Source organism: Odontesthes bonariensis, chromosome 15, assembly GCF_027942865.1.
Source record: "Odontesthes bonariensis isolate fOdoBon6 chromosome 15, fOdoBon6.hap1, whole genome shotgun sequence".
Taxonomy (NCBI): domain Eukaryota; kingdom Metazoa; phylum Chordata; class Actinopteri; order Atheriniformes; family Atherinopsidae; genus Odontesthes; species Odontesthes bonariensis.
Window position 1 is genome coordinate 27,440,520 of NC_134520.1, and position 26,209 is coordinate 27,466,728.

The 26,209-nt window shown below is 38.9% G+C and overlaps 1 protein-coding gene across 3 annotated transcripts in view; it reads right to left on the reverse strand.

Annotated features, from left to right (window-relative positions):
• Positions 1-639: 639 nt before the first annotated feature.
• dnajc6 (DnaJ (Hsp40) homolog, subfamily C, member 6) overlaps positions 640-26,209 on the reverse strand; it is a 38,013-nt gene continuing 12,443 nt past the window's right edge. For 2 of the 3 annotated variants that reach the window (XM_075485800.1, XM_075485798.1), the window contains 17 exons: positions 24,704-24,839; positions 17,889-17,938; positions 17,214-17,362; positions 16,345-16,467; positions 14,608-14,741; positions 14,182-14,376; positions 13,713-13,830; positions 12,587-12,666; positions 12,249-12,442; positions 9,941-10,318; positions 9,372-9,515; positions 8,715-8,816; positions 8,475-8,609; positions 8,060-8,395; positions 7,669-7,817; positions 7,131-7,307; positions 640-3,248 (listed from right to left, as the gene is read on the reverse strand). In XM_075485800.1, coding sequence (XP_075341915.1) covers positions 3,147-3,248; positions 7,131-7,307; positions 7,669-7,817; positions 8,060-8,395; positions 8,475-8,609; positions 8,715-8,816; positions 9,372-9,515; positions 9,941-10,318; positions 12,249-12,442; positions 12,587-12,666; positions 13,713-13,830; positions 14,182-14,376; positions 14,608-14,741; positions 16,345-16,467; positions 17,214-17,362; positions 17,889-17,938; positions 24,704-24,839 — 2,702 coding nt within the window. In that variant the 3' untranslated portion in view covers positions 640-3,146. The remainder of the gene's footprint in view (positions 3,249-7,130; positions 7,308-7,668; positions 7,818-8,059; positions 8,396-8,474; positions 8,610-8,714; positions 8,817-9,371; positions 9,516-9,940; positions 10,319-12,248; positions 12,443-12,586; positions 12,667-13,712; positions 13,831-14,181; positions 14,377-14,607; positions 14,742-16,344; positions 16,468-17,213; positions 17,363-17,888; positions 17,939-24,703; positions 24,840-26,209) is intronic. The other variant, XM_075485799.1, reaches the window with a different exon arrangement.

A 26,209-nucleotide genomic window follows, 5' to 3' on the forward strand; every position in this document is an offset into this window, starting at 1 on the left:
TAACAGCTATGAAATTTACGTTTAATTGAGGTATTGAGATTTCTTTGACAGAAAGATGTTGAAACTATCATGTTTCTGTGCTAGAATAGATCCCTTTTATAGGCAGTTTTATAACTGCGAGGTCAAATTAAACACTTTTTAGCTATTCAAAAAGCATTGTCATGAGTCTGGTTGCAGCCTCCTATTATATTGTGGATGTTTCTAAGATGCAAATACAAAAGCCAATAAAATCTATCAAAATTCTCCAACCCTCATCCTCTTGCCAGGAAGATGCTGTACATTACGTGCGGAACTATTTATTCAAATGCCTTGATGAATTAACGAATCCTCAACATTGAATGTTTCAGTGGTTTTCTGCAAAATAAGTAATTTCACTTATTTTAACTTATTTTTTCTGTTGTTTTTTTTTTGTTCTTCTTAAACTGGAACCTAAAACGCATCTATACATGATGTGGTAGTTTTAGATATATGTACAGGGCATTTTACGTAAACAAAAAATCTGCCACCCTTCACCTGTAAGAGCACACTGACACCGCATCATCTGGCAACAGTGTGGTATGTGTTGTACTCTGCTGCCCCCTTGTGTTTAAAAGCAGGAACAAAAAACATACGGCTTAAACGTGAGCAATGCAGCTTGGCTCTTCTGTTTTTCTCTGTTTACTCTTTATTGTTGTGCACTGCACTTGTTCATTATGTACATCCTGTAACTGTAAACAGAACTGAAAAGAAACACATGAACAGAATCTTTACACAATTTAGTAATACTTGAATAGCAGACAGGCAAACACATGACATACAGTACTCAAATTTGATCCATACATACCACAACTTCAAACAACGCACATCCACTGACTACAATATAGAGGTTAGCTTTTGAACATACTGTAGCTGTAAGATTGCAGATTCAGACAGCGAGGGAGCTCATCAGGGTTATTTAACATGAAGGTCCTTAAGTGTGAATAGAGCAGAGACTACACACCTCTCAAATCTCATAAGTCACAGAAAAAAATCAGTAGCTTCAAAGTTCAATGTTTTCAGCCTGAGACCCAGTGTCTTTAAAGAGACATGAGACACAAACCTTCCCCAATTTTGTGATCCATTTTGAAAGAAACATTGCATTACAGCAGTCCCTCTTTTTGGGGGGGTTGGTAAGAATTCAATCAGCATCTTTAATGCAGAGAAATCAACTTGAAATCTTACGGTAGAGCAAACTGCACAACAATGGGAAAGGATATGGTGCAAAACATCTGATGGTATATAAATGTGTGTGGCAGAAAATCTGCTCAGTTTGTGCACAGTAATGGGATTTATATATGGTACGTAACACCAAAGTAAAATGGGACTACAAGTTCTGAGATTTTAGACGGGTGCACTAATGTTCTTTAAAAACCTTTAAATTCCTTAAAGGAAGCTGATAAATAAAATAAAAAAAGAAATTGATTTTGCATATATTTGTCATTTACCCATTAACCACATTCTAGGAATATGAAAGACTTTTTACACAAGAAAACAGTGTTATGACTAACTTTCTCGAAAACATGGACCAAACGCAGAAGGAGAACCATCATATTGAAAAGGAATCTCAGCAGTTATTATTGGACCTCAAAGAGAAATAAGTTCACATCCATTAGATTGGATTTTATTTATTATAAACAGCACCTGCAGGATGTACAGCTCCTCAGAGCCAAGTGTCCTGTCCCTTAAGGTGTTGATATGAAATGGTGCCTGATGCCCAAAGACAGTACATGCTGATTATAAATAAAAGTGTCAGTGCAGTGACAGAAATGGCTTACAGAACTAAATTTAATTAATAAGAAGTTAAAAGTAAAACAATGTGCAGTAGATGTAAATTATTGTTTTGATGAAGATATGATAATGACAGCAGATATATATATGAGCAAAGAGTAAAATCAGGAAGATTTGAAGAAGCATAGACCGATAATGATAATAAGTTGTTGACTTAAACATGTGTCGAAAACCCTGAACCTCATTATGTAAGCTGATAAGATAAGAATTTCGCAGGCTTTTACTCATGAAAACAATAAGATATGCCCCTCCTTCAAAGCTGCACCAAATAATGTTTGTGCTTTCACAGAGCTGATCTTCTTTCGCAAAATCACACTACTTTATGAATGAGTATGCATGAGGCCTCAAGGAGCTTCATGTGAAGAACTGTACATGTGCTGATCCTAAAGTATGCATTCACCAGTTCCCAGCAAGCATGGAAACACACAAAGCTTCATTACATCAGACACACTGACCATTAGTGACTCAACATAACATTATTTTGTTTCAACTGTCCTTTGAATATTAAGCCTGAAAATGAAATGTTGCATTTCTATTTTTATTCCTAGAATCCATTTAAACCCTATTTGCTCATTTTTAGTTATCCACAAATTAACAGAAATGAAAGCCAACTTGTAACTGAGTCTGTATCAAAACAAGTAGCTGCACTTTGCTTTCATGCTATTTTAACTTTCGCAACACTACGTTAGATCGTTTTAATGCAAAAAGCCTAATTGTTATGCAATACAGGCTTTCCTTCTTTCAATTCGTAACTGGATTCTGCTGTTTTGTGTATTATTACTGGCAACTTTAAGTTGCATGAAACATGGATTTGATGTGACCAAATTAAATAAAGTAACATCTAAATTCCAAATGGCTTGAATGTTGTTAAATGCTTTTTTTGCCTTACAGATAATCTAGTGCTCTGAACAACCAATGTAGAGAAGTCTGTAAAATGTTTGCTCAGTTTACTCCCCGATACGTTTTTCTCTTATCTCGCGAGACCCTTGTCTCTTGCTCTCTTTTGATCTGTTCCCCAGACATCTCGGTGACTTTGATTGTTGGGTTTTTTCAGGGCAAAGAGCTAAAATACGGATAGTGTTGCACCACATACATACAAAGGGTACATCTGGGTCCATCTGTTCAGCATCACTGTTAACATTCTGCTCTGTAGTCTTTCGCCTTTTGTCATTGATTCTGGCCAGGATGTTAAGCATGAGTCAAAGCGCAGGTATAAAGGCAAATGTCGTTGCAGTGTGAGGCTGTCAAATGCCAACCAGGAGTGGTAACATTTTTAGGGTTAAATGACAGAATCAACAGGAACATCCTCACGTCACAAGTTTTCCTCTCATTTGTCTTTTTTAGTAGAGAGGTTTCTGTCCTTGGCTTTCAAATTCTGACCAGGCGTCATTTAGTTCCATGAAAATCATCTTGGCATATTGTTCATATGGTTGTCCCGTTGCCTGTGAAAAAAGAACAAAAGCACACACAGTTAAACACCTAAAAAAAAACTGTCAGCCATGTTGCACTTTTAGTGTTTCTATATGAGAAAGTTGTGTTTTTTTTTCTTCTGGCAAACACAAAGAAGATGCTTTGACGTTAAACACAAGATAGAAATCCTCAAAAGAAACATAACCTCAGATTCAATTGACAGTAAACAATGCGGCAGCATTTTCTCCTCTTGTGTAATTTGGTTTTGGTTCAAATTTAGTGCTGATTCACTCATAAGACTGGGCGGCAAGGACACATGTTTGCACACGTAACAGCTCAAGTACATACATGTGACAAAGACTAAGACAAGAAGAGGGGTGATGTCTGAGGAGCCAATAGAACTGCAAAGGTTGACTCCTCAGTAAGCCAACAAAGCAAAACATACTCAAAGAAAAAGTCAAAAAGGTCGAAAAAAAATCTGTGAAATGTGAAACTTCACTAAAATATGAATGAAACTGATGTGTTTTATTGGAGGGGAGACTGCCTTGTCTTTTTATTTCATTAATTTCATTTTCCTAAAATCTCAATATGTCTGGCTTTATTTTTATTCTTTACTCTTTGACTTAAAGGCTTTTCATGTAGAAATAAAAATCAACAATTAAAAAAAGCAACTTTACATTAAAAACTGTTCTGAGACATCGTAAGTATTTGTGCTCTAAAGCTTCAAATACTTTTTAGAGGGTTACGGGTCTTATTTGAATACATTAGCTTGCTTTATAATCCATACTCCCTGATGTGTTAGTGGAATTTGCATGGATCTGATTTTGTGAAGTTAAGTAACCTAAAGCTGCCGCCAAGTCTTGATAATGATTAAAATTCTGCTGTCATGCAGTAATTGATTTGTGGGTATTGATCCTGTGATAGGGTCACTAAAACTCTGCGTGATTGGCTACATTGTGGTTGGTGCCTGCTCTCTCGTCGTGTTAAAAAGGAGAACCGATGAAAGCCATTGGATTTTCTTCCTGCATAGATTCTTGTAAAGGTACTTCATGACAGATTTGGCAGCAAAAAGAAAGCCTGGCCAGAGCTGACACCACAGGTAAGGACATTTTACTGGAAGATATAAAGACCCAGATTTTAAAATGCTGATTTTGTTACTGATAGAGATACCAATAGAAATTCCTCTCTCAAGCTGTGAATAATTCTCCCTTCACTTTATGTATTTCACAGATTCTGTATAATCTGGCTTTCAAACTGTATTTGCTGACAGTGATGTCCACCTCCTGCCTGGAAATTACTCTTACATGAAACAGCTACTTTGAACAAACGGAGAGCAAGAATAGTCACTTAAACGAGAAGAATGTATCATCTCCTTCATCTCTTGATACTGATCGTAGTTGAGTCTGTGACAGCAACTCCACAGGCCACAAAAACCACAAATGTAAAAAAAGATGACATCAATGTTTTCCTAACTATGGCGTGGCAAGTAGCCAGCCACCTCCGTCCTAACTCCAGCTGCTATGTCTGTGGTCTGATGCCCTACACGGCTGGAGAGGGTTTACCCCTCATGGCATTGCCAGCCTCTGACTGTGACACCTGCCACCTGATGCATATTCACCTAAATAAGCCTTATTCTCATTCTGATTGCCCCAACATTAAAATGAGACCACTTGAGTGCTCTAACGGACATGGAAATTGCAACAGGTGTGTCCAAACACCAAAACCAGTTCCCATACTGCTAATTCCACAGAAGTTCACTTGGTGTCTCGAGAATGATGGCCAGACATCGGTGGGGCATTCAGACTGCCTTAGTACATTTAAATGGAGTCCTGAACAGACCAGGACTGAGTGGAAGTCTCTGTATTCTGCTCCTCACCAGTGTTTGGAAGCAGCAGGAGACACTCGGCTCAATGCTTTAGCTCACCGTACAGCCAGCTGCTCGATCTCCTCTCCTGTAGGCATGTACTGGGTGTGTGGGAATCTTGCATATCCATATCTTCCGGTGGATTACAAGGGTCGCTGCGGCTTGGCATACGTGGTTCCAGCTATGAGAGTGACACACTCTCTGCCAAATAAACTGCCTCGTAACAGAGTACGACGTGGAGCTTCAGATGTGTTCGGGACACATCATCAATCACCTTTTAAGAATGCCCTTGGTCCTCTTATTCCGTTTTATGGAGTTATGTCAGCGTTAGATCAAATTGCTGATCTGTCTCATTCAGTAGAAGTTATAGCTAACCTAACTGGAAAGGCTCTCATGCTCATCTCGAATGAGCTCGCTTCTGTTAGACTACTGGCTTTACAAAACAGAGCAGCTTTGGATTTTCTTTTAGCTGCCAGGGGAGGAACCTGTGCGGTCATCGGCTCTGAATGCTGCACCTTTGTGCCTGACAATAATGTTACAATTACTGAGATAGTCAACCACCTTCATGAAACTGCAGCTGCTGTTCACCAGGATAGTAGTTCTGTGCTTGACTTCTTAAAGCCTGCCTTTGGATACCTCAGTTATCACACTATTCAGGTGCTGGTTATTTTGGTTGTTTGCATTATGTCCCTGTCTATCTGTGTTTCATGTGTAAAAAAGATCTTGTTCAGTCTGAGGTAAAGCAAAATAATACATTTTTCATGTCCTGCAAAAATAATTTGACCTTAAATTTCAACAAAATTTTATTCTCTTAAATTCAAAGAGGGGAACAAAAGTATGGACCCCTTTCAGACATGCACCCCTTTCCATTAATCTGACAGCAACTCAATGTGTTGGCGTCGTGTCTGAAATAGCAACAGGATACTTTTCCAATACAAATTGCAGAAATGTCAGATTTAGGGACATTTAAAGATCACTTTCAACGCAGTCCCAGTCTGACCTCAGTGCTTCCCAATATATGTACTTATTTATAGCACTTAATCTAAACTAAATAAATAAAAAAATAAGAATAATCTCTTTTTTGGATCTGGCTACATCGTCTCCTCTCATCCACAGCAGACAGCACAGATAATGGTTGAGACGGTAAACTCCAGTGAGGTGTAAGATAAGGGCCTTTTTCATACACAGCACCAACACATTAAGTTGCCATCAGATGAAAGGACAGCAGTGCATGTGTTAAATGGACTTAATTGTAACATATTTCCATTCATTTGCTCTTTCCAGTAATGCTTTTGTGATAAGAATCTATTTACTGTGTTGTATCTGTGCTTGCCTTAAAGTATCAAAGCAAAAATCTAAATAAATGACAATAACAGAATGTGCTTTGTTCCAACTGATTGATGTAAGTTTGAAATACTTCATTATCTTCACTAATTTTTAAACTTGTCATTTGGCTTTTTGTTGCTGGGCAGAAAACACATGATGATCTAAGCTGCCTGTTTTGACTTTATACAAAGCTAAAGATAGTAGTGAACCAAAAAGTTAAGTTGCAAAGCCAAACAACAAAGTTAAAGACACTTCTCTACTGTAAACTTGGCTGAAGATATGTGTAGCTCTTTCACTATGAGATTACATGCAGTCATTGAAGCCATTGTTGTGAAATTGTTACAAAACAGAAGTTCATTGAATCCCAATAGGGCATGCCTCATTACAGTACTGGTCGCACACTTAAAAGATGGAAATTAGTAGAGACAATACATGTGATTAAGGTAAAAAATATTTTTCAAAGAAATATCACAATGCGGTAAATGTAATGTGACAGCCGAAAAATATTTTGCTGCTTTTAAACGTTAATGTCCTGATAACTAATTCATTTAGATATTGCCTCTTTATTAACTATATCGCTTGATATAATAATTTAGTTTGTACCCACTAGAGCACTTTGGTTAAGAACCAGAAAAGTCCCCCATTCTCTTGTTGCTTGTATATCAGTAGAGAAAGAGATTCTCACTGTTTTAAGTTTGAGTTGATCAGTCATTATCTGTCTCACCTTATCTGGGTGAACCACCAGGACTGCTTTACGGTAAACCTTCTTGACCTGCTCTGGAGTAACAAGGTCAGCCATGCCCACAGGCTTCCAGCGGGTCTCTCCCTCCCACAGCACAGTGTGCATGGTGGACAGCAGGGCACGGATATTACGCTCCTTCCCTTCAATCCAGTCCAGGATCTGGGACACAAAGGGGGAGGCAGACATGGAGAACCATTAACCAGCGAGGACCAGATTTGAAACAACTATTAGCATAAATGCATTGAGAAATTTTGGCTACAGTGAAATGCTAAAGAAGTGATTAGACTAACCAAAGTTTGGTCATGGGAGAAGCAGACTATACTACTTCTGGGAATAAAAAAAATTGTTTCTACTGAATTACAAAGAATAAATAGACAATGAAAACCAAGTGAAATGATACCAGGCCCTAATTATACCGAGATGTTGTGACCAAAAGTCATTGAAACATGGTGGTGTTTCTCAAACAATAACAGTGACAAACTAAACTTTATTTTCATTTGAATCAGAAAACTCATCCTGCCTTTATTTTCTCAGGGTCCATCTCTTTGGCCATCTCCTCCTTCCTCATCTCTGCTATAGTCCTGGGCCCTTTCTTCTCTTTGGTGCCTGCAAAGCCCTGACCAGACAGCAGGTCATCAAAGTTGGCAGCTGAGGATCTGGGCTTCGAGGCTGACACAAAACACAAAGACAGAAAACATACTTTTTAAACTACTCTGACACTTATCATTATATTCCTTGATGCAGTGTACTAAGGGCATGCAAAAATTAAAAAGTTCATTTCTTTTTTTAAAAATGCCAAAAAAAAACTGCCTAAATGCTAAACAGTGGAATTTAAGGTCACATTTAAATGACCTGTTAAACATTTACAAGATAACAATCAATATCTGTCTCAATCCACATCTTCTTCTCACCCATTCCAGTCTGTGCTTTGACCCCCGCACTGGGAGAACCTCCTCCCATTGCAGAGAAGCTGACATTATAGTTTGGTCGGTTTTGGGGGGAAGTGTGAGGCATGGAGGTGTGGCTAGGGCTGGGCTTTGACTGTGGGGTAGGACCCTGTCCTTGGGCTTGCCACGCTGCACCACCTCCACTGCCAGGCTGCCATGAGGGAAAGTTGGCTCCTGTGTGGGATTGCCAGCCTCCTGCATGCTGGGGAGATGGCGGAGGCCGTGAAGGAGAACCCATTGATGGGAACGAAGGGGCTGTTCCTGTGGGAGTGGTGGGCTTGCTAGAGAAGCCAGAGCCTCCTGGTGAAAAAGACAGCAATTATGGCATGTGAGGCTGTAGCATAGTGGCAAATATTTAAGGAAATGGTAACTGTCAGACCTCCGAGGCTTCCAGCCAGGTTGCCGATGTCTGCAAATGGATCCAGGGTGTTTGGCTTGGTTTGGTGGGTGGGGGTGCTGTGGACTGAGCCTGTGGGACTGGTAGTGGCTGACCGACTGCCCATACTGAAGCTTCCTGATAAATTAATCAACAGACAGTAGCGCAGGAGAGGGTATCGCATTAACATTCAGTGCTTTGTGTGTTTGTGTATTCGCTTTCTGTGTGTGTGCCTGTGAGTGCCTGTGTTTGCGTTGGCAGGTCTGTTCCAGTCCCATCCTCCCATGGCATTTTGCTGCTGAATGTTGACAGTTGGAGTGCTGGGCGGGACAGGTGAACTCCGACCTGTTCAAGTCCATAAAAGTTTGTAACGGTGAGAGCACACAAGGAATGCCAACTAAGAGACAAGAACCAACACAGCTAGAGAAAAAATTATAGCTGAGTATCAGTAGAAGCTGTTTTAAATAAACAAGTTTATTAAACTTTTTGGTTTCAAGCCAGATTTAGTTTAATCAAAAAAATCAATAGAAAAATAATTGCCTTGCTGTGTGAAGTTGAAATAATAGCAATGTATTTTGAGAAAATATTGTTAAAGGATGCAGAATGAATGGTGCTTGGATTGCAAAATCAAGCTGCGCATGAGCTGCAAACAGTCAACAGACATCATGCAAACTCAATCACTGAAAAGTATATGTCTAAGTAGAAATCTCAAAAAAGACACTTACTGCACAGCAAACCAAAGGTTAAAAGAAGCATAGCAGTCTATATTTTCCAACAAGCATTCTTTCTATATAAGTTTTGTAGAGTGCACAGATATACAATCAGTGTATATAATGCGTTATGGTTGAATTGCAAAAACTTAAAAACACGCCTCAGAAAAGCAACAAAAGCACGCCTTACCCAGGCTTGTAGGCTGCAGGGTGGGTGATGGAGAGCGAGCAGCATGCAGGAAAGGGTCTGTCTGCCCCACATTACCTGGTCCGAGGAATGAACCCATCATGTCCTGAGGCTTCGGCATGGGACCACTCCCAAAGGGATCAAACGCTACGGGAGCCAAAAACAATCACCAGTGTTATTGGGTTTGCAAGGAGTTATGTGACATATTATTCATTTGAACCTATTTTATTGCCTATTTCACACTTTTGCATCACAAAATTCAGTTGCATGATAAAGTGCATAGAAATGGACTTTGACTAAACAAATAACACTCAAACAGTTGCACTTTCCCTCAGGGAACAATTAATTCAAATTGTATGAAGAAATGTTACAGGACATTGTCAGTTCAAGAGCTGAAGGGCAGAGAGTGGGTGACGCAACAAGACAGTGGCTCAAAGCACACAAATCCACATAGCATATACTGCTATTTGCCCAAATGAATATCAAGTGATCTTTGAGTGCTTTGTGCACCAAAACATTTAAAGTGTTTTTTCGGGTTGTTCAACATGAAATTAACTTTAAAATGATCTCACCTGGTGGAGCAGGGGAGGGACATGGTGAGGAAGTGTTTGGGGCTACTTTGTGTGGAGTGGACTGGGTGGATGAGGGTCCACTGGATGGCTGAGGTGGAGCCCCAAACAAGTCTCCAAGGAGGTCAGTGGCTGCAGCTGCTGAGGACGGAGGCTGAGACGAGGGGCATGAGCGGTTGATTTCCTCACCATCCAGGCCAAGAAGGTCCACTTCCCCGGTAGGTTCACGTGTGGCTGGCGTGGCAGCAGGGGGTTCAGGTCTCTGCGGGGCTGTACTGATGCTGCTTCGCTGGCTGGAGAGCGAGAGCATTTCATCATCCGAGGGCTCACTCTCCTCGCAGTGGCTCCGACCGTCTGGGCCTCCGTGGGGCCGGCTTGGTTCTATAAACGGATAAGATAAAAACAGAATGAAGAAGGTTGGAGATGGAAATGAGAAAGGTGCATCCACAGTGGACAAAGAATAGACTGGATGAGATAAAAGCGGACACAGGGCATTAATTGGGCAAAAGGAAGACAAAAACACAGCGAAGGCCTACAAGGAAAAGGAGCGAGAGTAAAGTAGAAAACAATGGGAGTCTATGGAGGTCATAACTGCTACAAGCATCGTATTCTCCTTATAATTTGTGCCTTATAGTTCCACACTCACAAAATGAGCTTTTGTTGTTGTAGCTTTTATCTATTTAGAGTAGGTGTAATACATTTCTCTTGACAATATTCCAATCCATACAAACTATATGCTTTTAAAGGGGGGGTGGGGTGTATATATGGTAGACCTCAACTACAATTAATTGAAAGCCATATTTCACCTTGGTAGAACATTATGAATTTATCTAAGCTGCTAGGTTTGCCTTTTTAGCCATTTTTAGTGGGATTGGGTGTGTTCCTTGTTTTCTAGATTGACAAAAAAATCTTAAAATCATGTCTCTGGATACAGAAAAAAAACATATTTGCCTGTGTCACATATCAGGGATGTGTGTTAAAGAATTTAGTAAGTATGCTAATTAATTCAAGTCCTCAAAAGTTTATCAATTATGACCCAAATTTCCACCAAGGTGATATATCACTGTATAACTAGGGTGGGTTTAATTTCAATTCAATCAGTGAAGGTCATTAATAAAAACAGCCAGTTGGATTTTACAATTACAGAAAATGGATCTGTCAACATTTGAATCTCCTTCAGGGGAGAGTATATGATTGAATTGAACCAACCCAGTTCAGTTCACTGTATATTTCCTTCAACAGATCTGTGGTCTCCTTCTGTCTTACCCTCCAGATCCAAGCCCTCCATCTCATCTTGCAAGGATAAAAATGAGTCACATTAGTTGGTTTCCATGTCTGCATGTTAAAGTATGTAAATGTATTTTTGCACACTATTCTACTGGTATTTCAGTAATATTCATTCAACTGTTCGCACTGTGTGTTTAGCCTACATTATGAGTGCATTTCTGTAAGCATGTTCATATAGTAGCCAATATGTATGACATTGTTCCATTGTTCTGCAGTTTTAACCCGTCTGATTTGTCAGTCATTTTTGGCTGAGGGTTAAATTTGTGTTAGTGTTAGTTGGGGTTTGGTATTTCAATTAAGGGTTAAAGTAGCATAATTTGTTTTAGGCCTTTGTTAGCAGTTACATAAACCCAAAATCGATATAGCTCACAAACAACAATGAACTATTTTGAAACTATTCAGAAGGGGGATAAAAAAGACAAAAAAATAAATAAAAAAGGTTTTCTTAAAAATGACTGTTTGTTTTTAGAGGTTGAAACAAGACATATATATGCAACCAGCTAGCACAGAGATCCCACTTTATTTTCTTTAATTGTTGTTTGTTCATTGGTATTGTGAGCTACAACTTGACACAGCTTTTCTTTCTATAACCTTATCTTAATGACTGTTGCTACTACTATAGTTTGTCAAATTTCCCAATTCAATAAAGATTTAACTGTTAGCCCACTTTCAAATATCTACATAATGCTTTATTAGCCTTTGAGTCAACAGTTCAGAGTGATGTTAACTTTGCTTTCTCTTAACCTTTTGCTGTAAAACGTCTTCAAACGTAGCTGATAATGTCTGAATATTGTTTGAAACCTACTGTAGTGTTTTTTCCACATTTAGCTTAAATGTCTTGAGCTTGCCTGATATCATCTAGTCCAGTTTTGATAAGTGAAGCGGTTTTGAATCTGGACTGGAATTTTAGTCGTCAGGCGTCCCATTCATAACTGATAACATGTCTTTGCTTGTAGTGTTCCTTCTTAAATTTGATGCACAGTATCGATTAAATACTATTGTTTATTGCAGCTGCCTCCATTACCTGCTATAGCCAGTGCATCCTGATGCTCCTGATGACAGGAGAACAGCACACTAGGGTTCAGGTCTTTACAGGGAAACTGCTCCCATGGCGGTGTCAGGTCTTTCTGCTTGTCCACTCCTTCTACCTCCATATCAAGCATCATATGAAACAGTTGGGGATACTTCTCAGGCGAGTCACAGGCATCAAGTTCTGGTCTGGGAGGAAAAATAAGGTATGTGGAAGAGAAAATTTGCTTGTAAGAGATAGAAAGAGGCTACACAATTGTTTACATACTGAAAAACTATGACATCAATCAGATCATTTCCATTTGTGAGTTTTATATAAAAGACTGTTCTTACTTGTTAAACTTCAACATGGTGGTTCCTGGAGCAATAAAGCCAGTGTGGAACTGAATCTGGAAGATCTGGGTGTTGGAAACCTAACAACAGCAGGACAACATTTTTTTCCTGATAATAACACTTTACTTATCCACTTAAAAATGACTTTTTTTATTTGTAGCACAATAAAAAAACACACACACACAAGATTAAGTTCTTTAAAAAAACTCACCTTTGGATAGATACAAGTTAGTAATATTCAAATAAGATCAAATAATAAGGTAAGAAAATCAGCATAACTGGACACAGTAAAAACTGTATCAGAAAATACTGAGAGACCACAAATTCACAGTCGCCAGGTCTGCTCACTAATATCAACTTTTTTAAGGGTAGTTTTTTTCTTTGAAGTCACTTACAAATATTAGTAGTCACTGGTAATTATCTAATTTTTGTGTTGTTGGTTACTGTGGGTTTGCACTCCTTAAGTTCTGTCTGTCTCCATTATATCTATCTACGAATGAAAAATGGTCATTTACTCCTGAAGCATGGTCAATCACAACGCTGTTCCCTCTGTTTCTATAGTTACTTCACTAGTAAGGTCCGGAACTTAACAGGCTGAAAAGATGGAAAATGTACAACATAGAGCAACAGAAAGAGAGTGGATTTAAGGACTAGATTTAACTTCAAGTGTGGGACATTTTAAAGCCAGTGTTCCGATTCTGGATGTTTGATGTGACACTGATATACAGTACATCGTCAGCCTAACGATAGTCGTATTTGAATGCCTTAGACTTAGACAATTATGCCATTGGGCTAACGACATACAAGACTCACTGTACAGTTCTTGACAATGAGGCTAAAGGGCATTAGATGAATCAAAACATGACAGAAATTAGCTGAATCTAGAAATCTTGATGTACTGTGGGCAGTGTGCTTTGCATTCCTCTTCCTTAAAATCTTTACGATTGAAATTATTAAAGCAATATTAACTATCTATAATAATAAACTACTACATCGAAAGTAACATAAGTAGCCCAAGTAACTATGGTAGAATTTAGATTGTGAACTGTTTTTGCATCACAATGATTATGCCAACATTGTCACTGTGCTCGAGTTAGATCTTGCAGCTGTGGCATGTTAAGTCTACCTTGGCCTGCAGACGTCCTCCAATTGTTGATCTCATGTGGTAGACAGAAACCACTACGTCTCCTTGTACACTTACACCCAGTGGAAAAACCACCTTTCCCTCCTGGATCCTGTGCTCTCTGGGCATGCAGAGAGTATAGAAGGAAAAAGTGTGGACAATTAAGGGCAGGGGTGAGGGCAGAGAAGAATATATAGGGTCACAAATGAGTGAGAATAATGGGGGAAATCCCAGAGAGCAAAAGGGAAACAAATACATGATAACACTCATTATTTATGTTATTTTCATTATTTTAATTATACTTTAATTTACATTATTTTGTGCTTAAGAGACCTCTACATATTCAAATAGAATTCCACTCTGCAATACAACTACAAAAACTACAATTACTTTTTAAAAACTCTAATAATAAGACTCATATTAAGACAATTTGCTCTTTTTTCTAACTGTTTATCACATTACTATTACTTACCTCATCCTTTCATAGTCTTGTGCAGTGGAGAAAATTTTGGTCTCTCCAATGAGGACGTCACAGAAGGGCCGACAGCCGCTACGCTGCTTGTTGAAACAGGGGACTGGACTTATCGTGAGGGCCTTGATCACCAAGGGTTTAGAGTGGGGAAGGCTGGGCTTCTCTGACACCATGCTACATACATAACCAATATATCTGCATGGAGACAAGGGCAGTCTAAATGACAATTTTCTGTTTGAAGATGCACAAACGAACAATTTTGTGGATACAAAAAGACACATACAGAGACACTTATTTCTGCCTAACTTAATGTTTGCTGTCTACTGACACTGACAGCCTTACTTTATGGAAAAAAAACAACAGAATTTAGCATTGTGTGGTCTTTTTCTTACTCCCTGTCACACATCAGTGTTCTGTGACACAAACCTGCGGTGTGAAGGCCAGAGGCCAGAACCTGGTCTCTTGGCGCTGAGGAGCTGCATGGCAGGAATTGGGTTGTTGAAGAGGTGGCAGAAGCAGAACATGGCACAGACCAGAACACCAGAGAGAGCACGGCCATCCTGTAGCAACGCAACAAGACAGATGCTAAAACATTTTATGAAATCATTATAGATCACTTTCACTAATCTTTGCTTTGGTGAAAGCACGCTGGAGTACATTTTCTTCTGGAAATGATGTTAAAGAGAAAGCTTTTTTGCTTACTTATTAGTTTATTCAGTATGAAAGTTTAAAAGCATTTCAGATGACCCAGAAAGTAGTGAGCAAATGGGAAACAAATAGATGCAGTTAATGGTGTACTTATTTTGTTTTCTAAATGTATTCACTGCAACAGTATAAATTTAATTCCAGTTCATTCCAGGTTGCAGGCAAACAAAAACTTTATTGTGATCTTAAGCGGTGAGAACTGTTTTTTTTTTTAAAAAGTAGCTGTTTGGTGGTGATTATGCAGGAAGGAATTTGCCAAGCCACAGCCAAACCGCAACAACTTGGCAATAACATGCACCACCACCTGCCAGCGTACTGTACTGCTGTCACTGAATTAGAACAGACAGCTTCACTGATTACTCTGATGGTCGTTGAACTGCAGAGTTGAGTATATGGGTTGCTGGTTGTGCTTGAAATATGCCTAACTTGTGCCTAAGACTGTGGTGCCTCACACTGCAAAAGAAAGTTTTCCAAACTTCCAATCACTCGTTAGACAAAAGCAAAAGCAATATCTCACTGTAAAATCTCTTTCATCAAACACAAAAGCATCAAGTAAAGTTCAAGAGATTCAAGATTACAAGGCTATCTATGTAATTGAACTCTGTAACCTGCATATTCAAATGTGACACGGGTCCACATTTTCATGGCAAAAAAGTAAGACAGAATGACTCAATGATTCTTGATCAAGGACACTTAATTATGTTTTCAGCTGCCAAGCAAGAATACACATGGAGAAACTGACAACTGATAGAACTGACCAAAAACAATACAATCAGCTTTTTAAACTGTGTTCCAACATTTTTTTTTGAAAACAAGACACACCAATACTACTGCATCCAGTATTGGCTACAGGAGATGACAACTAGTGGTATCAGTGCCTTCATATAACAGATTGGGAAGATCACTTTGCAAGTTCTGTGTTATGAAGAAAATTTAAGATGGCCGCTTAGAGATTCTAATCAATAAACAACCACATTTTAAAGTATTGAACTTCTTTAGAAGACATTTATTTAGATCTGTGTCTGAAAAGTTCTCTATTTAATGCAAAAGTCAAAGCGACAATTATTGAATGCTGGCAATAAGACAGTTATACAATAAGATTGTTCGATGAGAAGAATTACAAAGGTTTTGTTTGGTATGTTTCAGCGAGTTTTCTGGCAGCATTTTTCATACACTGTGTTTGGACTAAAAAGTGGGTCACAGGACAAAGACCAGCTACAATAATATTTGGATGTGTTGTGAGACAATAAAAAATAAGTCCGGTCACTTCAAAAGTCCATCAATGTGAACCTGTTATTCACAATTAAGTGACATATATGTGTAAAATCCAGGAAAGATTATAGAATCTTCCTATAATTTCAAATCCTCTTTTGAAAACAATCAGAGTCCAAACGATCAATAAAAACTAAATCAATTTGGATGATGGATGTTGATTTAAGTATGTGAGTGTCTCCTTACCGAGCAGGTGATGACACACACATTCTTGGGATTCTGTTTGAGCCAGTTGTGCATGTTCTTACACACAGCAAACAAGTTGTGGAGGCTGGGAGCTTGTCGCGATGGCCAATTACACTCTGAAACCTGGAAAGGGGTTGACACAGGGAGCAAGAGAAGGAGAAAGAGAGAGAAAACCAAAGAAAAACAGAGACAAATGAAGGGAGGAAAAAGATAAATCAAGAGCCGAAGAGAAATGGGAGATGGAGGCATGTTCTGAAGCTGATATTGTAATTGCAGATTCAAAGGACAGCAGAGGTTAATCAGAATTAGTTGGTCCAATCAGTTTTATACGTCCATTTAAACTATATAAATTCAATATGCTGAACGGCAGCTTCAATATTCAATTGACAAATACTAGGTTAAAGTTGCTTAATGAGTAGTTCAGTATCTAACTCAGATTCCCAGAGACAAACGCTTCTCTGAGGCCTCTTTTAAGCTTTTGTCTCTGGTAAGTAGGAACACTCAAATTTGAAGCACTCTGGATCAGGAGCACTAAGAGGCCCACTTGCAGAAAGAAATCCTCATGTCAATTAACAATGACACAGTCATAAACTAACTAAAACAAAAAAAAAACAGCGCACTGTTTTAACTGAAAAGAAATCGATTTTCTGCTCAACATTCTGTCTTAGAATATGGACTGGAAATAACAGTGGACTAGTTTCCATAAGCACCACTACAGCACTACCAACAAAGCATCACTTTCACTTTCTCTTAAACAGTGAATGAAGTCATATGTCACTCCAGTGCTGCTACAAAGAAGGGAGGGAAAGTGGTGCAACACCCACCAACAGCCTTATCCGTGGTTGCAAGAGATAGATAATCCCACTCACCCTGTTGGAGAATTTGGCTCCTCTGTAGTTACGCTGTGACAGGTTGAAGACAGTGTAGTGGTCAGCATGGCGACTGTCAAGGAAGGAGCGGATGTCCTCGACATGGTTTTGGTAGCCAATCTGTACTGACTCTGCAGGGTAGGTCATTACTGAAGAAAAAAATAAATCTTAAGGCATTTTTATGTTTTTTTTATAGCTGATATAGATGGAGTATGACCAAATCATTTGATACTGTGGACAGCAGATATGAAAACGGTGAATTGGAAATTGAAAGTTGAATGGGTCCACATTCAAATGATGATTATCAGAGGTCGCATAATGTAAAACCCTCTGTTAACAATTGACCAGCTGCCTGTGTCATCTAAAATGCTGCTGCGCCGCACTCTTAATCATGTGATGCTGTCAGCAAATCAGCTGTACATGGGGAGGTCAGCTAAAGCTACAGACATCTGTTCTATCTGCACGTGTTGAAACTGTGCATGTGGAAACATCTCAGAATTAGACACGAGTACCTGAACAAAATACACTGAAATGCTTTACTGTGTTTTCAGTATGAGATTTGAACATTGTCATCCAGACAGAGTTTTTCTTGATTCATTATTTTTGTGGCATTTTTTAAGTGTCCAGACACATACATGTACACACAATCTATTATCGACAACCAAATGTTTTTACCTATGATCCTTGATGTTATGTAAGCAATGTCCAGTTCTCCTTTTGTGTACCTGAAATAGACAAAGTCCCATGCGGTTGAAAACAGAGCATGTGAAAGAAATCATGGCTGTAAGAAGACACAAATGCAAGTAGAAGCTGCAAGCAAGCACCTGCACAAGTGTTTTGTATAGTTTTGATAAATCACACAAAATCCCCCTCTTTGTATCTCTGAGCATTATGTTACTTCAGATAAGAAATGTTCATAAAACATGTTGACTGTTTTAGCAAAAAAGGCACAATGCACTTCAAAAACTCCTTTGGAGCCGGAATCTTCCCTGTGTCTGGCTGTGGGGAAGTTATCTTTTTTCCTTTCTTTTCAAGCAAACCACTCTATGGTGTAGTGAAAGGGATCAAAGGGGTGCCATATGTGTATTCTTCAAATGAGCATAATTGCCTTTCATTGCCACAATTAGCCATTCCATATGGCTTCTCTTTTTTCTCACTGGGAGCAGCTGCAGTGCACAAACACAAACAAGTAGTTCACTACTTCCGCACAAAGCAACAGTGTATTTTAAGAATATGAAGCAGGTGTGAGTATATACATATATACATTCTTTCTTGTAACTGACAGCGCCAGAAAACGACATATTTGTAGGCTAATGTGTGTTAAATTGCATCGATCTATTGCCTGCTGTGAAAATCCCGGAAGCTACTGATCTGGGACAAGCAGCTCTGTGTGGTTATGGAGCAGCGCCATATGGCCTTGATGCAATCCGAGTTCTGGTTATGTAACGCTGTACTCCTCAACTATTCTGTCTAAGACTTAGATACAGCTAAATGTGTTGCAGGATTTCCCTCAAACTGCAAATGATAGAATAAGCATTTTTCCAGTTGGATGCATGGTCCCTCTCGCATTTAAAAAATAAAACGGGATGCATCTTATTTGTGGGGTATAGCAGACAGCAGTTAATCTGTATAAACAGGCTGAGGTAAAACTATCCAAGAGGTGTGCGTGTGTGTGTGTGTGTGTGTGTGTGTGTGTGTGTGTGTGTGTGTGACTAACACTAAAAAGGTGATGTGGAAAGAAAACAACAGATTATACAGTTAAATTGAATACATCCATTCAAAATGTTTCTTTTTAACTTCAGATGAGATACTGTAACATATTTATCATCTTGCAGGAATGAGGAATGTATAAATAACATAACAAATCTTTTTCTATAGTGTCAACCGGATAGTGTTAACGTGCTGTGAAAATCTGTTACCTGCGGCTGTCCTGAAATAAACAGTCAGTCATTAGAGGACAGAAGCAGATAAGGTGTCAGGTTTAAATGGTCATGGCCAATAGCCCTACAGTATACAAATGAGCAGTGTCCCTGACCTCTTCAGGATAGAGTTGTAGCCAATTTAAATCCACTGCAAGATGTGGAACAGAGTGAGCCAAAGGACAGATTTGGAAAGAAGGGAAATTCTTGCACTTGGGAATTGTAATTTTTCTAAGAATATTAGTCAGTAAATATGAGATCCAGTCACTACAATGGATACAATAAGATGTTCCTGAATATACTGTATGTCAGCTGTATAATTTCATGGTGGGATGGCTTTCCATAGCCCCATTTCAATGCAAAACACCACAATTGTTGGACTATACTCAGGACATTGTATTCTTGAAAATTCTAAGAAGTTTCAATCACCATGAGTGAGACTTGAAGTCCAACTGTAAACTCATCAAATTATGAAATTTTGCAAACTGCATTCAAAGACAAAATTTCATAAAGTGATTGCTGGTCTTTGCAAATGAAGTCCAAGATAAGCAGCAAGAATGCTAAATAACCAAAAACTTAAACCTGAACTCAAGGTAACACAATAGCTCTGATGATACAAAAAAGACGATATTAAAATGTGTGATTAATGTATCACAGATTGCCAACGGCTTTCTCCATGAGGAAAGTTTGAAGGTATGATTTGAAGGTAGGTAGAGATGTGATGAGCTGCATTTCAGTGGGAAAAGAGTTCCATAGAAAGGGGGCTCTAATGGAAAAGGCCTGTAGGTGGTCGGGAGGGAACATTCCAGGTCAATAAGTCTGAGTGCAGTCAGACTTTGAAATCATGACAAAATATAACTGAGAACCAGCTCAGGGAGACATCCACAGGGATGTGTTTGTGTCTTTTTGTCCCAGTATTGAGTCTAACTGCAGCGTTTTGATCAACGGATGATGACTGAGGGAGTTCATCATGCATATCTTTTTTGTAAATCAGCACTTAAAATTATAAATTCACTCAAATTTGCCTGATAGTGAAAAAGTGGTTTGAAATATTTGAGACCTGTTAGTTTCATATCTGTGTTATGAGATTTTTGGCAAGAAAGCAGGTTTTAAATGTCAACAGTGGTTAAAAAAAACCTGCTTGTTCTTTCATAAAGCATAAAATAATAGGTAATCGCGGGGGTTATAAAACAAACCGATTAAGGCTTTGTAATTAAATTGAGCACAGTCTTTATTCAAGTCATTACTGACACCTGTGTTTATCCACTATGTCTGTTGACTGTATATTTCAACCTGTCAAACTTTCGTATTACCATTTTTAAAATCCACCTTGCTAGGAAAAACAACAACGACCTCCAATCTACAAAGATTTTTTTCACAACAGTTGCTGTCAAATTTCTCTACTCTACACCAAGCAAATAATCCTCTGTCCGCAGTTTGAAGAGGCCCACTGCAACCTGAGCCTAGTGCTGCCCAATACATTTATGAATGGTTTTAAAAAGACAAACAGACCAGTGAGTTTATTCATAGTTCAATCCCCAGTCCCTTCATATGTCAAGAAACCTTGGATTAGACACCTAAAACCATTTGCCTCTGATGTGCTGACACAGAAAGAAAAAAAAAAAACCACTGCATGTATAAAATTAGATCCGCTGTTTGTCCTAGACTTGTGGTTTTGTACGGTTATGCATGAGTGAAAGCCTGAAAGGCCAACTTTACATCTGTGTGTTTATACACCCCATGAGGGCAGCGGCACCAACACAGGGCCTTATGCTTAAATGTTCCTACCAGAAAGTAAACATCGGAGCATAAACTTTTTTTCAGCCATTTTACACAAGCAGGGAGGTGCAGTCTTTAATGACTTCACACACTCTCAGACAAACACTCAAACAGACAGTGTAAGTGGGTTAGATCCCAGTGGACATTAGATTTGGGCTGCCGGCGGTGCCTCCTTGCTCTTTAAAATTCTTTCTTTTCATATTTGAGATGGATTGTTTTGTCACTTGTCCTCTTCATTATTCATAGGTTAAAAAATTAAGAGCATTCAATGTTTGAACTCGAGCTCTGACATTGGGTCCTGATTTAACCTCTTTCTCTCGTTTGCTGCCAAAACAAAAGATGACAAAATAGTTTTTAGAATTCAATTAATTTACAATTTCTTTGATTTTTTTTCAACCTCAATTGTGTTGTTGTTTCTGCTGTTGTTGGTTTGTTTGATTTTTCACAGGATACACTGACAGTTTATGTTCTGTTAATGGTCTGGGTGCAGACCAAGGAGATTGTGTTAACGTGTAGATTACTTTGTCTTTATGCTGTCTGCTGTTAGGCAAGTATGTCTATTTTCTTTTTTCTTTTTTCATAAAAAACCTTGTTTGTTAGTGTGAATCCGAACACTGAAGTTGTGGGTTTGAAAAACCAGAACTATGAGTAAAACCCACTGCACAACTATGGAGGAAGTGAAAATTTGGTGTCAATTCTCTACATGTTCATTTGATCCATTGTTAATATAACAATATACATACAAACTTTGCGGTAACTTGTGATTGTGGATATTGCCTTGGACAGTTTTTAGCCTGGTGTCTGTTGTGAAAAAGAAATGTATGTAATCCTTCAAATTTTTGACTCAAATAAAATAGTTTAAACCTTATTTTACAAAAAATCAAAAGCAGACAGAAATGATCTTGTCATATTATTAATGTAACGTAATGGGAGTGGAAGACATCATTTGTCTTGGTGAGAAAAATAAGATTTTATCATACTGAAATAATTCCCCATTTCTGCAGTGAAGAGAGTAGCAGATGTCCAAAGAATAAATTATCAGATCCTGCAGATCTCAGTATATCGCTCCAATTAATTGCTGTTTTTTCACCCTCATACAGCAAGCCACAGAGGGAGCCAAAAGAAAATCTGGATTTTCTTTCAAACCATGTCTAAAGAAAGATACAAGATGTTCATTAATTTACACAATGCCACAATCATCACCTAAGCTTGCTACAGCAGCAATGTCAACACTTGACCATGCATTTCTAAAACATAAACAGTTTTCTTTCATTCCAATCTAACTTTCTTTCCCGATGGTTTCAGTCGGTTGCCAGGGTAGCTCCCACTGCCCCATTATCCAAACCACCCACTTACACATGCCTATACAGTCCCAACAAACACACACCACTGCACACGAGGCCCTGATGAAATTAATCCTTCTGTCTCAGCAGTTCACTGGCCATTTGGCACAATGGACTACCATGAATAATTCAACCAGAAGAGGAGCAAAAAGACAGCAAAGAGGGTGGAAGAAAGATGGAGCTGAGATGAAAGCAGGAGGGAATGACAGGACAAGCGAGAGGCAGAGGAAGGGAGACACAAGAGAGGAATAAACACGATCAAACTTGCTGAGTCAAGGGTGAGAGGAGCATGTGTGTGTTTCTGACTACACAGAGGCCCCTTTGTGCTGCCTTGTGCAGATGCCTGTGCACAAACACACTGGGACGACTGAGCCGTGCCAGACTCTGCAACCTTCCTCCGTCCACACTGAACTGCTTCACTTTTAAAGCTGCTGGAGGCACGTCAGTCTTCTTGTCATCACCAGCCAAAACAGCATTGAGCTAGCAGGTGTAATCCATGAACATATGCTAAATGCTAGTACTTTATAGAACTTTAACCTGGGTTTGTCCCATTTATGACAGTAATTGTTTAAAAACTCTTGACAAGAGTCACAATTCATGAAATACAAATAAAATTTAAAAAACAAATAAAATCTGGCATCTCTAAATTGTCCTTAGGAGTGAGTGTGAGCGTGCATGGTTGTTTGTCTCGTTTGTCTCTATGTGGCCCTGCGATGGACTGGCGGCCTGTCCAGGGTGTACCCCGCCTCTCGCCCATTGACTGCTGGGATAGGCTCCAGCCCGCCCGCGACCCGATCGACGGATTCAGCGGTATAGATAATGGATGGATGGATGGATAAAAAATAAAGTGTATCTAAAGTAAGCAGCAACCTGGCCTGCATGGTGTGAAATGATAACAACAATTTTACTATGTTACATGATATCACCCTGTGTAAGATGTACCTGATGTCAGTCTATAGTAAATATGAGGCATTTGACATGCAAAACATACAAACAGAGTTAAGAATAAGAATGTGGACCAAATATCCAATTTTGTAGCCTAATTTGTTTTTCATAAATGTACTGTTGGCTATTGCTGCATTGCAAGTGTACACTCCATTATATTAAGCTGATCATACCAGCATCACACTGAGGTTCTTAGATTAACCTCTCTCTTCATCTTCAGACTTTCAGATCTTCCCTTCTGAGTCTATTCATCCATTTCAAGATGACTGAAGAAGTAGCTTGTACAGCAAATAAGAAACACTCTGAGTTTTAAGCATGCATGACTATTCTGCTTCAAACTGGCTTATGCCAACTCCAACCAATCATCACAGCTCATGCATAAAATTAGCCAACATCAAATTAAGGCAACAAACACTAGGCAGTCTGAGGCCATAAAGTAGGACTTGCGTGTATATGATGCAGATCTGAGAGGGTTTAATGGGGGTATGCTCAGCTGTAACTGAAAAATAAGTGTATGTAATCGGTATAGTCTACAATACACCACTTCTCGGACTCAACAAAACTGGTAAAAACAGTAGGTTGGGTGGTTAGAAAATCAATATCTTCTTTCTTGCAAGGAATCATAAATATCGGAATACATTATACAAACATAACATCAGCTGGATATAAGCTTCCCTCATTCCTATTATTGCAGGATATGCTTATGCCTGACAAGCAAACCAGCTGAGATACCATTAATTAGCTTTGCAGGCTTGTACTTAAGTTATGATACACTGTCTGTGGATGAGCACTAATATGATCTAGTTTCTAACATTTTCTTCAGTAACAGTTAAGCAAACTAACAAGGAGTAAAGTGCAGGAGTGTCAAACCTTTGTGCTCATTTTCTTAAGGCAACATTGATTTGACACATTCTTTGATGGAAGTTTTTTTTTTAACTAGCAACTACTTGGATACAAAAAAAAAATCTGTCTGTGGTTTTCTTAGAGTGTAAATAGTCTTATGAAATGTGTGGTTAGTACCGTCGCCTCACAGCAAGAGGGTTCCTATCCCAGCCAGGGCCTTTCTGTGTGGAGTTTGCATATTCTCCCCGTGTATGTGTGAGTTCTCTCCAGATTCCTCCCACCATCCAAAAACATGCATTAGGTTGATTGGTGACTCTAAATTGTCCCGAGGAGTGTGAACATGCATGATTATTTGTCTCTGTGTGGCCCTGTGATGTACTGGTGACCCGTCCTGGTTGCACCCTGCCTCTTGACTAAATTTTAAAAAAGCGTGTGCATGTACTGTTAGGGTTCTACCACCCTTACTGTCATGGTATATTTTTGCGTTCTGCTTGTATCAATGCTGCTGAAGAGTGGCAATGTAAGGATGTACTCAATGAACACAAACAGGGCTTTGCAAAAAAATTCCCCAAATCGCTGACATTAAAACCAGAATTTGACTTAAACTGAACACCAAACATATATTCCACCGCTACAATTCATGAAAGTGGTAATTACTCACGTGGCGACTTGATGCATGACCTTTGTGGAAGTGTCCTTCAGCGTGTCTTTCAAGTTGTCCTTAAAGTTGCTGAAGAACTTCCCAGCTCCTCCCTTTACCATGTCCAGTAGCCCCCCACCATAGTTAGCATCCATATCTGAAAAAAAAAAAAGATTTAGCCAAGATTAATTTTGGAGAAGCCAAATACACACAGACTGAAGATATGGAATCCCACAGAAACGTTCTGTCTTACTCTATTTGTGCTGTGTGTTTTCTAAAATAAAAGCCAAGGTATTCGTTCTAATGGGAGCTGGAATTTAAAGATTTCTGTTCAACTTAAGTGATGGGGAGTCATTACACAACACTGTTGGAACTCTGTGTGTGTGTGTGTGTACAGTCTAAAGAGAAGAGATTCAAGTACCCAAGTGGTATATCTGAATCAGCACCCCTCTGGTGATCTGAGAATTTCTCTCCATCCTCTCCCTTCTTCTGTCTCTTGTTATCTCTCTTCCTTCATGTACTGTAACTACACATGGCAACCAGTTTATCATCACTTGATATTTAACTTATCAGTGCTGACAAATCTACAGATATTAGACTCGATATAGCAGATAAACACCCTCTACTGGATATTTGATCTCCTCTCCACCAAAATTTATCAAAACTTGTGCTCTTGTCTGCATTAAGCCATCCAGAGGCTTTCCCTTCTTATATTGGTGAACTGGCTCTCTCAAGCAGCAGTTCTTGAGGATCGAGTCTGACTCTTCAGTAGTTCGGGGTTGGGTTTGAACCATGCAGAGTTTGAGCTTGGTTGTTAACAATTATTTTTCATAGGAAGATCATTACGTTATTTGTCTGTTTGTTATGCCAAACAGGAAAATGGAAAGACATAGTTTATTGCACTGGCTTGGAAAGCAGATGTAAGAATATTGCAAAAGCTAGATTCCTGAAAAATGACTTTATAGTTAGGTAAACAAAACAAAAAAAAGGAGTTTTTTATTTTTCCATATTTCACTTGTGATGCAATGAAGTGGCCCGTTCCAGACTTATTTTAAGAGCAGATATTCTTACACCCAAATATAAACACTATCTCTGAGGTAACCTGTGGAAGGAGAAATGCTGGCTGCTGCACACAGAATTAGATAGACCATAGAGTAACATGCTTTAAATTCATTCACAGCATCCGTTATATTTATTCAGAATCTTCACGGATTTCCAAAATTAAACTTTTGAACTCTGACTTCAGGAGCCTGAAATGTGTTACAGGGATTTATTTTCTACTTAGAAAAAAGGCTCTTGCTTATTGAACTCATTATGCGATCAACACAAAAACTCAAAAGGAACAGTGCCTTTGGCAATGAAAATACTAGTGCTAAAAAGGGCTTATTATGTGTTTTGCCTGCTTGAATTTTTAATACTCCAAATAAACCCAAAATCAGCTTCTGGAAGTAATTAGAAATTACTACACTGATTGTACATATGAAAACACAAGCTTCAAGGCTTCATATTAAAGAACACTACACAGGT